A 15418-nucleotide genomic window follows, 5' to 3' on the forward strand; every position below is an offset into this window, starting at 1 on the left:
TATACCGTATGTAGGTTATGTAACTAGTTTCATGGGAATACTTTGCCATCACTGCACTTGACACTCGAGGCCTCCACATGTCTGTACTGGATGCGCTGACACATTATACACTATAACTAATTACATCAATAATGTCTGGATTAAATCAGGTATTACCAGCCTCAGGTAAGACTTTTGTTTGGCCATGCTTTAGCGGGACGCCTGTGTGAAGGAGCCAGCGTTAATAGAAGATTATTAACAGATATTATTATATTTCATACTGAGCCACTGAAAGTGAGGTTACTCGTATATTTGATTAAAAGTGTGTGTGTGTGTGTGTGTGTGTGTGTGTGTGTGTGTGTGTGTGTGTGTGTGTGTGTTACACTGTAATGACACTTTTCTTATTGTGGGGACATTGTGTCTGGTGTTGCTGAGCTCTGCTGCCTTGTTTAAATCTGCACATCGACCACCTGGGCTTCACCTGAGGTGGAGCAGGTGACTTCCCGGCTGCAGCTCTAGGGTGAGGGTGTAAGGAGGGACGTGTGGGTGGAGGGGTGGAGCACTCCTCCCTTTTTCATAAGCCTCCTCCTCGCCTCTATCAGCTCACTGTCACTCAGGATCTCTTATCAGCGCCATCAGGACTCTGTCAGTTCACCTGAGACCGGGATTATCGGGTCTTTCTTCCAGCCATGGTTCGGGTCCGTCTGCCCGCGTTTGCGCTGCTGCTGCTGCTTGCGGTGAGTCCTCATCCTTGTCTCCGGGCGGGGGGGACAGGGGACAGTGTTGTCTGTTGTCTGGTAGTGGAGGACGGACTAGAACAGACTAGACACGGTGGATTTCCCAGCTGCTGCTGCTGAGTTGACTTCTTGTTCTAGTCTATTTCCCTGTTTACTGCTTGTTCAAACATCGAGCTGTTGCGTCCCGCTGCTTTAAACATGAAGTGAACGATGTGTTTGCTCAGGTTGGAGAGAACTCACAGCAGTAGTAGTACTGTGGGATTGTAGTAAACGTTGGCTGCTTAAAAGGTACTCACTAGTAGTATTAGCACTACAAGTTCTAAACTGATGTTGAAGTACTGTCTCCAGTCAGACACGCATTTCATTATATGAGTGTTTAATTCTAGTCCACATTCGTTTCTGTGGAAATCTGAAAGGTTCAGGTTCTGATAAGGAGAATTCCTTTAAAGATGAAAGCACATCACCTCTGATACCTACCTTTTTGAATATTGACTTTGAAAAATGAGCTTTATCTTCAATGACTAATTGAGAAAGCTCCTATTTATCAGTGTGTTTGTTCTGGATCTTTTTTTTTTTTTTTTTTTAGTTATTATCAATAAAAAACTAGTGTTGGGGCAACTTAGTAGAAGGAGAGTGAATGATTGTGAACACAGAACCCTTACTAGTAATAATACAAAATAATAATAATTAAATAATTAATTATTATTCAAAATAATTCTAGAAAATAGGAAAACACAAAAAACAGCAACTGCTTAACCTTCCTCTCGTGTTAGGGTCGGTACCGACCCATTTTCAGTTTTAAAAGCATAAAAGTACCAAAAAAATTTTGTTTATTGCTTCAAGGCTTTTTGACTTTGTCAGTAACCTTTAACTCAACAAAATAAAAAAATAAAATAAAATCTAATCAAATTATAAAATCTTCCTATTGAAATTATAGCGTTTGTGTTGTTAGGGTCGGTTTTGACCCGGTACTAAAAAGTAAGATTTTAAATCAATAAAAGAGTCAAAACTAATAACTTATAAGTTCAATTTCAGCCCAAACACTAACAGCCAGCTCTTCTTCCAATCATGTGCTGTGTTTACCTGCACAAAAACAAACAAACAAATCTGAAGATTTTTTTTTTTTGGCCAACAATGTCACTTCAGATGTTCCAAATGATATCAAGAGTCATCAGATTTGAAAACAGAGATACTACAGCAAGATGTGATCTTGCAGGTGAAGAATAGGGCTTCACTTTGCCTGTACAGACACTTCCACTGTTGAAGTATGATACTTATGTCTACTCTTCGCAAAGATGTAGCTGTATCACCAGGAAGTGACAAAAAAACGGCAATTATTCTTGACTATAACAAAAACAAAGGAGGATTGGATAACCTGGACAAGCTGACTGCCACCTATACTTGCCAGTGCAGGATTAGGAGATGGCCAACGGTTGTGTTTTACAACATCCTTGACGTGTCTGCATGTAATGCATTTGTATTGTGGACCCACATCCACCAAAGGTGGAATGCAACAAAAAAAAAACGAGGGGAGAATGTTTCTTGAGGAGCTGGGAATCTCCCTTGTCAAGTCGCACACTGCGCGAAGGGAAAGGGTCCCCCATGATAGATGCTGCAGCCTAGGTCAGATAGCACTATGTCCACCACATCAGTACCACAAAAAGCACCTTCATCGTCATCCTCAGCTAGCCATGCATCAACACCAACCAGATCAGCCAGAGATACAATTCCACTCAGGCCACTTGATTCTAAAAGGAAAAGGTGTCAGATTTGCCCAAATAGTAAGGACAAAAAGACAAATGTGCTGTATATAAACTGCAAGAAATATCTTTGCAAAGAACACACTAAGAGTGACACTTTTTGCCACACATGCATCTAAACACAGAGACTAGATTTGTCTGTTTGTTTTTTGTTTGTTTGCTTGCAAATCTATATTTGTTGTTCTGACTTGTTCTGCTTTTCATTTGTATTTATATTTAAGTTTTGTAACTGATAGAAAAAAATCATTTTTTTCTCCTTTTCTTGAAGCTAATGTCTACGGGTCGAAACTGACCCCAACACCATAAGTGCTACGATTGGTAATAATATTAATAAATAAATTAATTAAACAAAATTAAATTTAAAAATAATTAAAGAGGTGTGTTGTAATGTCCCCCAATGATAGTAAAGTAACAAAACAACCTTTTATTTATTAATGTGATTTTTTTGAGGTACATTTTACCATTTTTCAAAAATCGAAATTTAGGAGTATACTGAAAAAAAAAGGCAAAAAAGCCCAGACCAAAAACATTGAAACTAATAATTTCATGGATGAGGAAGCCTAACAATATAACCAAGAGATCCAAAAATGTTTGAATGATAAATAATGTTTTTTGTGTATTTTATAGCTGATTTAAGATGCCGGGTCAAAACCGACCCGTTAGCATAAGGCATGGTAACAGAAAGCTAACATAAGAGGAAGGTTAATATAAAAATAAATCATTTTAAAATACTTTATGTACAAACAATTTCATAAATTCTATTTTGCGATTTGATTAGAAGTAAATGTAACATAAAAAGAAACACTCAAGCAAGCGCCTCAAAATTGCACTTGAGTAAATGCGCATGCTGCAGGTAAATCATTTTATTTCATTTTATTGAACATCATCATATTCAGCACACAGTTTGCTTTATTTGCTTATTAAATCACACCCTTATAATAAAGATACTGGAAGTGTTATAGAACATAATTTTAAACAATTTGACATGAGTCCATGAAGCGGCTTTAACTGTATGTGTCCATGAATATTTTGAAAGACATGAAGTCATGACAAGAGCATTAGTAATATCACTTGACAGAAAATTATATTAAAAAATATACTGTATACACAAGTTTATGAACCAAACCAGCTCAGATGTGACTAAGCTGTCACAGCTGTGTTCGTTTTCTGGGATGTTGAATAGTGAAACCAAGGATTGCGTTTTTGAATTCCTCATTCAAACGACACAAAATGATTTACTAGTGCTGATTTATCCAAGTCAGAGAAGTGTAGCAATGATTGTAGGTGAATAAGGTGTGTTGTGTGTGTATTCTTACGGCACACATACTGCGGTATGTATGCATATGTCGAAAAAGAAAGGTGAGAATTCTGGCATGCCCATGCATTGACTGAACAGTTAATGTACACCTCCTTGGAGCGGCAGGGCATGTCGGGCTGTGCACAAGCAGCTACACCGTATGGATGCTTGTACACATAGGCACTCATGTTTCTTAAAATGTCAAGGTTAGTGTGGTTCATACCGTACTTACAAAGTTTGCCTCCACTGAAACGAAAACATACTTTAGTTATGGTGGAGCTGCTTAGTTTCAAACCTCCAGATGTAGGTTGTGGTAAAGGCCCAAGGGGCATTTTCTTCCTGCTGTCAGTAGATCTTTCTTCATATGAGTGGGCATGCTGCATTTTTCCAGTATATGCAGGCACATCAGCCACATAGGCTCGATTGCAAATCTGAAACATGTTCAGTTGCTGACGGTTCTGATATCGCTTATAGGCACAGAATGACTGCTGTATGACTTTAAAGCCACAATCTGTGGTAGGCCAGTGCAAATCCATCAGAATGCGTTTTCTATCGTGATTCGCTATTGGTTGATTGCGTTAACTTACATCACAGGTGTCTTTATTGGGAAGGTATATTGTGTTTCTATTGAGTTTTTACAGTTTCTAATGTTCTTACTTTCCCAAAATTGCTGTTCAGGCTTTTGCCTTGTAAAAAAACAAAATGTCTTCAGGAACAAAAACCAAGTCCAATTTTGGGAGAACCATGACCTAGATGACAGAGAATTGTGACAGACATACAGCTTTAGCCACATTATCTCTGTTGTTCTAAGTTGTCTGCCTAAAGTGTGCAGTGAAAGTTGAAGAATAAAGTAAAAATAGAGTGATAATAAACGTCATTATTATAAAATGTGATCTGGACAGCACATTACCAACTGCTGCTCCTCTTAAAGAATGAGGCACCAGTTAAACCCAGTTAAAAACTGTAATAACCTGAAGATGTGAGTAAGTTACAAAGGTATGAAAATCTGGTTGTTATTATAATACATGATAGATACTAGTGTGCATGTAAGGATATTAGGTAAAGTCTTCAAGTTTGCTGTATTATTTGCTGGAATGTGCTGTTTTATAAGCAATCAGTAGCAGAATAGTAGGTTCTGAGGAAAAATACAGCTCAGTGTTTGATAAAAAGGGAATTTTTACAACATGTAAAGTGCTGCTGTTGAATATCACAATATATATGTAAAAATATACAGGCATTACGTAGTCAACAACGGGTCAGTTCCACCCTCTCTCAAACGGGCAGATCAAGTGTCAGCCAGACTCACACTCTGCAAGTAGAAAGAGATCAGATGAGCAGCAGGAAGCGCGTTTGTTATATGTCTGTCAGGACGTGTGTACACCCCGCTCTCCTCGCATCATGTTGTCAATCCCATTTTAGAACTGGCTCAACTTATAGATTTGATTCTTTTGTTTCATCGCAGCTGCTTATTTTCAGCATAATCTGTAGTTCCACAAGTGTCAAGTTGGGTGGAGTCAGCCAGAACACCTGAAAACTATCCAAGTGGGTGGAGAGTTTTTCATGCTCTAATCATATTCATTACATGAAGAGCTCTTTCTCATAAATAGTTGACATTTCCATCCAGCTACAATCCACATTTACATTTAGTTTAAAGAGTGTTTTCTTTGACCAGATTTTTCTTTTGTTACTAGTCTTTTATTGTGTTGTGTGTCTGATTGATATACCAATGCATTAGATGGGAAACCTAGCCAGAACAGTGACCCATGAACTGACCAGTGTTTCAGTCTACTAGCTACTTGTCCTAAGATTCTTCAGCAGGGGTAATGCTTCTCCGGCAGTTGTTTTGTGTAGAGCGCCATCTGTGGCGATGTAAGGTTGATGAGCTCATGATAGGTCCAAACAGACAAGACACTTCCGCTAACGATATGCATTGCCCTGAACGCCAGATTCTGTGAATGCAATCACTGTATTTTGAGTGTCTTGGATCTTCAGTAAGCAAACATCAAACAGAGATCTATCCAATCTAGGCTTCAGATACTTTACACAGTCACAGTTTTGCAGGTTGAGGGACAACTGGGCCCAGGGGGGCAGAGACAATGCTTTAAGAGAGGACATGGTCAACCATGCTGGTCTTGCATGAATCATCACAAATGCCTCTCAGCTGACAGCATCAAAGACCTTTATCAAGACAAAAAACAAGCTCAGTATGTAATGAGTAATCAGTACCTTCTCGTATAACTGTATCCATTTATTAAAATGTCAACCTTTAATAATGTGCAGCTGACTTTATATGTGTGTATTATTGATTTCTCAACAAACTCATTGGTATAGTAATATATTCATCCAGCGTTCATTGGGAAATCATTGTGTCTACTGTATTACAGCTCCAGGCTGTCACTGCGGTGAGGGCCAACTCTGATGACAATCTGGTAAGAAAAAGAAGAGAATGGATCCTCCCAGCAAGGAATCTGATGGAAAACGTGGACTACACTCAACAGGAGCATATTGCCAGAGTGAGTCACTAAAAACCTCTAACTCTCGAGTCTCACCTATGTCCTAAAAAGTAAATATTTTTATCATTTATATTTTTTTAAGTATTGCACTGGAAGCAGAGACTCATCATGTCTGATTATAAAGAGCAGGTGCAACAGGGAACCAGCCCAAATGCAAAATTTTAAAAGTAGATAATATATTGTATCTATTATCTATCTATTGTGTATCTATTGTCTATTATAAAGGAATACATTGTAGGTTGGAGTTTTTTGTTCTTGTGCTATGAACTGATCAGGTCTTCTTCTTGTTTCAGATTCGCTCAGACTTTGAATCTGACAGTAATATTCACTACTCTCTGGAAGGCATTGGTGCAAACCAATATCCCTTCCATGTGTTTGTAGTCGATCCTAAGACTGGACTAATTCGAGTGACCCAAGTGCTCGACAGAGAGCTCGTAGACACATACAATGTGAGTGATGCATGAAAGATTCGAGTCTTATTTGCTGTAGTTATTTGGAAACCGTTTCCTAAACAGTGAAATGTCACCAGCTATTTCAGTTATGTTATGTAAATGTACCTGCTGTGAGGGAAAAGTAACATGGCAACGTTTGAGTGTATATCTTCTGTTCTTTCAGCTGTCAGGTATTGCTACATTCAGTGACGGCAGGTTTGCAGAGAAAAAAATTGACATACGAATCAAGGTTTTAGATGACAATGACAACTCGCCGGTGTTTGGAGTCATGGAGCCTGGGCAGGTGAAGGAGCGCAGTCCGATAGGTCAGTGTTTGTGCTTTTGTCTACAGCCTCAGAAGCCACCATCCTGCTGTTTGCTGGAAAATGATCATGATCCCATTTGAAATCCTTGTACAGTAAATGAATAAGTGAATTGTTTCTCTTATTTGCATAATTGAATTCTATTCAATTGGAGTGCATCTGTAGCCAGCTAAACAAAAGGCCTCTTAATTCCAAACTGCCTAGGTAAAATATATAAAATCATAGCAATAAGAGATTGTTCCTACAATGTTTAAAGAATGTGTGGTTGAACTATTTATATATAAATAAAAAAGCAGCATCAATGGTTAAAACATATCACTTAGGCTTTAAATATAAACTATCAACATTAATGTCATATGCCCCAGGGTAAAATTTAATAAACCTGCACCTACCTTAACAACTCACTTTGACAATGTTTCATTTAATTATGTTTTTACAGGGACATCTGTTATGAAAGTCTCTGCACATGATGCTGATGAACCAGGGAACGAGAACTCTCAGATTGCCTACAGCATCATAGATCAGATTCCCCCTTTTAACATGTTCTACATGACCAGTGATGGGACCATCTATGTCAACAAACCCAACCTTGACAGAGAGGTGCAGTATGAACTTTAGCAAGCGTGTTTCCTTTATTTTGAACGTCATCAATGGCAAAGTATTTTAATTGGATAAGGTCATAGTGGACATGTGTTGAAAAGTGATAAAAAATGTATTTCTGATTTTGAAATGTTTTTAAATCAGGCAGAAGATCAATACATTCTGACGGTGAAAGGTCAAGACCTTAATGGCAAACCAGCAGGAAATACTGGAACCACCACTGTTACCATTAATATCTTGGATGTGAACGACAACCTTCCTACTCTGGAACGCGAGGAGGTAGTTTTTTGTCACACTCTTCTATATCAACATGTTGTACTACATTTACTACATGAATGTTCTGGTGCATTTAATGAATTTTTCAGTTTAAGAAGAAGAAGAAAGAAGAAAATAATGCATGCATTAAACCTGATATTGCAACAAACCCCTTTACTTTCCTCTCAATTGCAGTATGAAGGCACCATTGAGGAGAACACATATGGTGTGGAGGTGTTGAGGCTCAAAGCAAATGACCTGGATCAGCAAGGCACTGACAACTGGGAAGCTGCGTTTGATATTATCAAAGGCAACGAGGCCGGGTACTTCAGCATTAAAACAGACCCTAAAACCAACGAGGGCATCCTAATGCTCGATAAGGTACTGCAGGAGTTATTCAGAAGACAGATAGTTTTAGGTGTATAGGAAGTTTTGAAAGAGTGCAATTTTCAGGTGATTTTTTAATATTGGGAGTGAGGCCGCTGAGTGTGCAGGGGTTGGTGGCTCATTGCACCAACGTTGGCAGAACGCAGTGGGAGACAGGAATTTTAGATGTAGGTGAAGGAGTTCATGCAGGCAGGTGCTGGAGGAGTTGACCACACAGTAGGGGGAGAGTTAGAGATTTGAACCTGATGCTGGCCGCTACAGACACTGTGAGTGTTAAAATTCTAGCATTTCTGAGTTCATTCTAGTAAATATCATGCTTCACTTAATCCAACAAAAAAACTTTAGCATCATACAAAGGAATAGTTCACTAGAAGCAGTAGTTGGAAAAAAAACTCACAACAAATTGGTTAAAACAATAGGCACAAAGAATGGCGTTTCCAAACTACTTAAAGGTGTATAAATAACAAAAATAATAAATAAAATAAAATCTTTGTACATTAACAAGATACAATAATATTGTAGCTAGCATAACTAAAAACTAAGTTCACATTCTGAATTTGCATGAAACACATGCTACATTTAGTCCTAATTTTTAAGAATTTCATGAAGTTGTATTGAAACATACACAAACAGCAACAATTGAGGTTTTTTTGTGTTTTGTCATTTTGCAGCCTGTGGATTATGAAGACGTGAGGGACCTTGATCTAGGCATAATTGTGAGAAACAAAGCTCCACCTTATGATGGATCTGTAGCATTTAACCAAGGTTCTGTCAATTTTGGAGGGGGAGCAGGTAGACCTGGGGGATCCAGTGCGTCTGGAGCATCAAGTGGATCTGGCGGATCCAGTGGAGCCAGTGGAGCTAGTGGTGCATCTGCAATGTCTGGATCATCTGCAACATCTGGAGGATTTGGAGGATCATCATCAAGTGGGATGCCATTAAAGTCCTATCCAGTTAAGATTAACGTGAAGAACCAGCCTGACGGGCCACGTTTTGCCCCAAAAGTTAAAGCTTTTCCCATCTCACAAGGAGCTCAGATCAATTTGAAAGATGTCATTGGCCACTACCCTGCAATAGATGGAGACACTGGGAAACCAGCTGAGAATGTCAAGTTAGTGTGAACTCAAACTTGTGCATGAAATCCTCAACAATAAACAATACAATTGCTCCATGCTTTAAATTAAAGTAATAATAAACATTGCATTTTGCTATAGGTATGCCAAAGGCTTAGACCCAGACAACTGGCTGATCATCGATCCAGTGACAGCTGAGGTCCGTCTGAACAAGAAGCCTGACAGAGAATCAAAATTCCTGGTCAATGGAACATACACTGCTCAAGTACTCTGCATCACAGACGGTACTCTCTTCTGCTATATACTCACAGGCCACTTTATAATGTACACCTGTACAATCTAAGAAATCAACTGATAATAATCCTTATTTATACAGCACTTTTGTAAACCATGTAAATTAAATGCCTCAGTATAGAAGCTCTGTCATGAATTCTGCCTCTACAAAGTATATACTTACTTATTTTTGTCAGACAGATAAAAACAGTATAGACTGAAGTATAAAGGAATTCTTCTGTCTTTTCCCTTTAAATTGAGGGACTATAAAGCCCCGTGGCAAAGGTTGGAGTTTTCTCACTTTGAATAGGTAAGACATTCATAGAAAGTGAGGGCCTCAAGGTAAGTTTTAGTCTGCATTTAAAAACCTCTGCTGAGTCAGACCATTTGATGTCAACAGGGACGTCACTAAAGCTAAAACTTTAAGTTGTCTAGACCTGTTGTCTACTAGCTGGGAGAATATAAGGTGCTTGTCTCTGAACTTTTCTATAAAGGAAGAAGAAATAAACAAAAACTGCTGAATGATCTGTTCGTATCTCTGTTCTGATGCAGATATGCCTGCTAAAACAGCTACCGGCACCATAGCCATCCATGTGGAAGACTGCCCCACTCTGACCAGTAACTTCCAGACAATGTGTATTCCGAATGATGCTGTTATTGTGAACGCTAAAGATGAGGACGCATACCCCAATGGATATCCTTTTAACTTTGCCATTGTCCCAGAGGGAACTCAGGGAAAATGGCAGGTGGAGCATCTCAATGGTGAGGAGGACACTGCTATTCTCAGTTGTACTGATGGGTACAGCTTTAAAGTATGTCAGCTCATGTTAGTACAGCAGTTGGGAACCAGGCTAGGGAATGGTGTCTTCAGCCGTTTGATCATTAAATGGCCTGACACCTTCTCGTGAAACCAGTGATTTAATAAAATTGTGTCTTTCATTATATACATAACATTTCTTATGTTATGTATATGTTATTATATATACGTTTGTCTTGATGCTGGCAGATACTGCAGCGATCTTGAGGGCCCAGGAGGCTCTGTGGCCTGGATACTATGAGGTGGAATTTATAGTGACGGATGAGCAGGGCCTAGCCTGTCCTGAACCACAGAAAGTCGAGGTTCAAGTCTGTAACTGTGAGAGTGGAGTGGTGTGTGAAAAACGAGACGCCAATGTTCAGCCTGCTAAAACATCAGAGTTAGGACCTGCAGCCATTGCGCTGATGTTGTTGGGTCTTCTGCTCTTACTACGTGAGTATCATATGAAACTCATTCTATTGAAAGCTGGTGTGATTAACTTCTTACCACCTAAGATAAGGGCAGATCAAATCATTCAAAACAAGAACAAGGTTGTAGACAGTGAACTTGTTCTTAATGGAAGTTAAGACTAGTACTGGTAAACTGTAATAATAAAAATAAAAGTACAAATGATATCAATTTTATTTTAGCTCTCTATTTTTAAATGTTTTGAAAAGTTAGCAGATCAACATATTTATGAATACCATACAAGTTGGACTAAAACGTAGTTGTTGCTGTTTTTACAGTCATTCCTCTGCTGCTACTCATCTGTCTATGTGGAGAGGGGCCAAGAACATTTGCTGAGATGCCTTTTGACACTAAATCACACCTCATTAACTACCGCACAGAGGGCCAGGGAGATAACACGGTAATAACAACATTTTTACCTTTTACTATTTCACTATTAGATGATTTCCGATGATGACTTCTAGTAATTTCTGAGATGATAAACAGCAGAAAGACCCTAAAACAATCTAATATATCAACTCTTTTGTGTGACAATATTTATAATGTTAATACATTGTAGGACAAACAATCCAGAAAAACAGAAATCTCTTTGTTGTCATAAAATGCTGATACCAGAAAATTTTTTATGTCTCCTGTTAGTTAGGCTGTTATGTTTGCTCACTTCATTTCATTCAAATTTCATTGTTTGGTTCCTTGACCAACATAGGAGGTGCCGTTGCTTAGCATCCCTACGCATGACCAGAGCATCATGGATGTGGACAATTTCAAAATGAACATGGGCATGAGCATGGGCATGAATAAGGGAGCTGCAGGAAAGTCCTTCTTCTCCCATGATGGGACGAATGGGGTCCACTATCAAGATGATTTTGTGAGAAGGGAAGACAGCCGGGAAAACAGTGTCTCTGCTGAGGTTGGGAAGAGAGACAGAAAAGAAGAACGTGGAGGATTTTATGATTATATGGCTCTGCCAAGCCATATCCTTGAAGAGTACTACAGCCAGGTGAGGAGTCAGTTGATGAACTGGAAAGACTTGTCAATTTCCATCAGATAGTACAGTAAGAGTAAAACACAGTGGATAATAATTTAATAATAATTTACTGCAATGAAAAATCACAAGCAAACTAGCAAAAAAGTGGAACATTTAGAAAACAATGCTACTCAAACAATTAATATATTTTTTTATGTACATTTGTAACGTTTAGTGATCATACACATTCTAGGGGTTTTTAGTACATTAATTCTACATATAAATGAAATCTGATTAAAACACAGCTTGCATCATGAATGCTAAAAAATGACTGTCCTCAGTCAACACAAAAGTAGCCTTGGTAATGATTTCTTTTTTCCAACAGAAGGCGGCCAGTGGAAACGAGAACCTTGGAACAAAGGATGGTCTTTTGGTTTATGACTACGAGGGCCAGGGCTCTGAGGCCGGCTCAGTTGGCTGCGGCAGCCTCCTGGAGTCTGACAATGACCTGCAGTTCCTCGATGATCTAGGACCAAAGTTCAAGACCCTTGCAGAGGTGTGCGGAGGCAAGACCATCCCAGTTGAAGTCAAACAAGTGTCCAATCCACTGCCCAGTACCTCTGTCAACACCCAGACGTCGGTCACAAGTTTGGTCCCACAGCTGCCCTCTCCACCCAAACTACAGCCAACTGTGCCCAGAACAGAGCAGACCGTGGTCAGGGAGACATCTGAGTGTTCACAGGTGGTGAAGGAAAGCACCGGCAAAGTGGAAGGAGGGATCACAGTCAAGCAAGGAGTGGCAAATCAAGGCCAGGTGCTCTTGCTTCAGCAGCAGCAGCCTGTCTACTACACCACCACCCCTGTGCTGCAGCCGATGCACTATGTAGTCCAGCCACAGGTTCAGAACACAGTGCTACTGGCCGAGGCACCGACCACCAATCTGCAGAACATGGTATTGGTTAACGGCACCCAGGCTGGACCTACCCAAGGCGTGGTTGTTCAGGGGCAGACACTTGTGTCCAGTGGACAAGCTCAGGGCCCCAGCATGGTACTGGTGGAGAGGAGCGGAGTCCAGGGGGCTGGTGCCAACCTGATGCAAACTAGCAACCTCTCTAAGGGCACCAAGACTATGAAGATCGTGGAGGGTGAGGTCCCTGCAGGGTCAGTGAAAGTGCTGAAAGGGAGCCACACTACCCTTGTGCATGGAGGTACTCTTCAGCCAGGAGCACTTGTGGTTGGGCAAACAAGCAGCGGAGAAGAGCTGGTCCACAAAGCAGGAGGTCTGTCCCAGAATGATGTCTCTGGATCTCAAAAGGTTTTCTTAAATATGGGCAGCACATTCACTAGCGCTCAGAGCAGTGTGGTGGGTTCCTCTACAACCACAATAAGCAAAATCCCCACCTACCGCAAGGTGGTGGTGGAGGAGACCAGAGAAATTCAGTGAGAGATTATCCCAGCAACACTGGACCTTTACAGTAATGCCAAAGTTCTACTACAGTTCAGCTGGTGAAGGGATTCTAATGCTGTTAATGCAGTTAATGACAAAAGGGAAAGGTTGCCATACTTCCACTTTAAGATGTACCAAGTATATACTGCTACAGACTCCTGCCCACCCCCACTTCTCTACAGTTAAACAAAATGTAATGTATATTCATAATCATGTTCTGTATAAAATTATTGTCCTATTCATCTGTTAAGTAGCTAAATCACTCTACATCGATGGGTGTTTTATATTGTCTCTTATTGATTGTGTTGCCTTGTCTTAAATGGTTAAAGGCTTTCTTCTTTGTTTTCTGTTGTTTTTGTACCAATAAAAAAAGAGCAAAACATAAGTCTTGAATCTTAAATATTTTATAAGACTGTGATTTAAATAATTCTAACCATAGCATTAAATAAAGCATATGGATGTATTTTCAACATATAAAGTTAAGAGATCTTAAACAACAATTAATAATTCACTCTAGGAATAAGTGCCTTTGGGAGCTGCTAGGAGTGTTTTTTACAATTTGTAAAATGTAAAGGTCATTAGCTAAACCTAGTTAGTGGTTTTTGAATCACTGTGCTAACTTCCATGCCACAATGTCACCCACTGGTTGGACTATTTAGGTATAATTAACTATTAACTTCAACTTCTAGAACGTATACAGTATGGGTGAGTACTTAGCAAGTCAATAGCTTTAGCAATGATAGACGGTAAGGTGAGGTAAATTAGCAGTAGCAAGGTGTGCAGCCATGTAAGCACTCGTTCTTGTTTAATTGATGGGTGGCATCCAGCGAACCTGGTGCATTATTACTCATTACTATTACTACGACGTTGGAGTGTGGGCCTGAATTAACTACCTCCCTGACAAAACCAAATCCACACTCAGTACTTTAATATTTTCAGATATACCATCAAACCACTCATGTTTCTAGTGAGAACACTGTTAACACTAAACTCCTTTATCTTCTTGCCAGCTCTACTTTCAGCAACCTCTCTATATTTCTGACATTGCCATAAAACAGACTCTTCCACTTGACATTGATCACGTAAACCTGGGTACAACAGTAGGCCGTTCTGCCCAGTTTTGATCACCAGTGATCGGCGCACAGTGTATGATGGTATGATGAAGTTTTCGCTTTCACCTGATCCGAGTGATGCAGCTGTTGGATCAGCAAGAGGATATTTTATAGAAACGTACATCTAGTGGTCTCTAAATATTATTTTTTCATCTTATCTCAAGTAGACTTCATCTTCTTATTTTTTTCTGATGCCGACCTGTTGTCTGTATGTTGCTCAGTAGTGCTTGCTTTCGTCTTTAGGACATCCCAAAGTATTGTTTTTGCTATGCCCAATGTGCATTGCATTTTTCCTCTTTTGTTACATTCTAAATTAATTTTCTGACAGATTGCTCTCTGCTCTTGATTTATCTTTTATGGTGAACCTGCAGTAAATAACCCCCATCAGTCACCAGAGGGGGCTACTGGAACATTTTCTTTTCCTCTGCTGATGCTGCTGTTTAATTTAATCTTAGCTAAAAAAAAGCTAAATAAGATGATCATTCAGTCACAGACTGATTCCAGTGGAAAGCAAGACAGAGCACTTCAGGTGGTCTTAAGACTGTACAAGATCTGTGCACCGTCTCAACAATAATTACACACATTAACATCATCTCCACAACCAAAACATTGGTTGCGGAGATGATTTTAGAATGTAAACATCTTTACATTCTAAAATCGAAATGAAATACCACAACTTTCACAAACGTATTTAAAATTAAAAGTGCTTTACTTTTTTGCTGGACAACCCTCCAATTGAAAATTAAGTGCAATATATGTACTTTTCCAGATGTGAACATGTACGAATTCTCAGTCCAGGTATCTGATTGACCCATCATTGATTATGACCACTGATTATAAAACAGTGCCTTTGTGGTCTCCGCATCATCCACTCCTCACTTCCGGTCATAGGAAAGGTTTTTATTTTCAGTCAACCATTATTGGATTAGTTCACAGATCATACAATATGATGTTTCAACCCAAATCAAGAGACAAAAACATGTCAATATTTAGCCTGGTA

The 15418-nt window shown here is 39.4% G+C and overlaps 1 protein-coding gene across 1 annotated transcript; it reads left to right on the forward strand.

Annotated features, from left to right (window-relative positions):
* Positions 1-573: 573 nt before the first annotated feature.
* Positions 574-13691, forward strand: LOC113151612 (desmoglein-4-like). Its single transcript, XM_026344524.1, has 14 exons — positions 574-716; positions 6158-6286; positions 6580-6735; positions 6902-7043; positions 7480-7640; positions 7785-7919; positions 8091-8276; positions 8954-9393; positions 9497-9639; positions 10181-10390; positions 10635-10877; positions 11171-11292; positions 11599-11892; positions 12245-13691. Exons 1-14 carry the CDS (start codon positions 669-671, stop codon positions 13301-13303), a joined length of 3468 nt encoding a protein of 1155 aa, XP_026200309.1. The 5' UTR covers positions 574-668; the 3' UTR covers positions 13304-13691.
* Positions 13692-15418: the final 1727 nt, after the last annotated feature.

This window comes from Anabas testudineus, chromosome 4 (genome assembly GCF_900324465.2).
Source record: "Anabas testudineus chromosome 4, fAnaTes1.2, whole genome shotgun sequence".
NCBI lineage: Eukaryota > Metazoa > Chordata > Actinopteri > Anabantiformes > Anabantidae > Anabas > Anabas testudineus.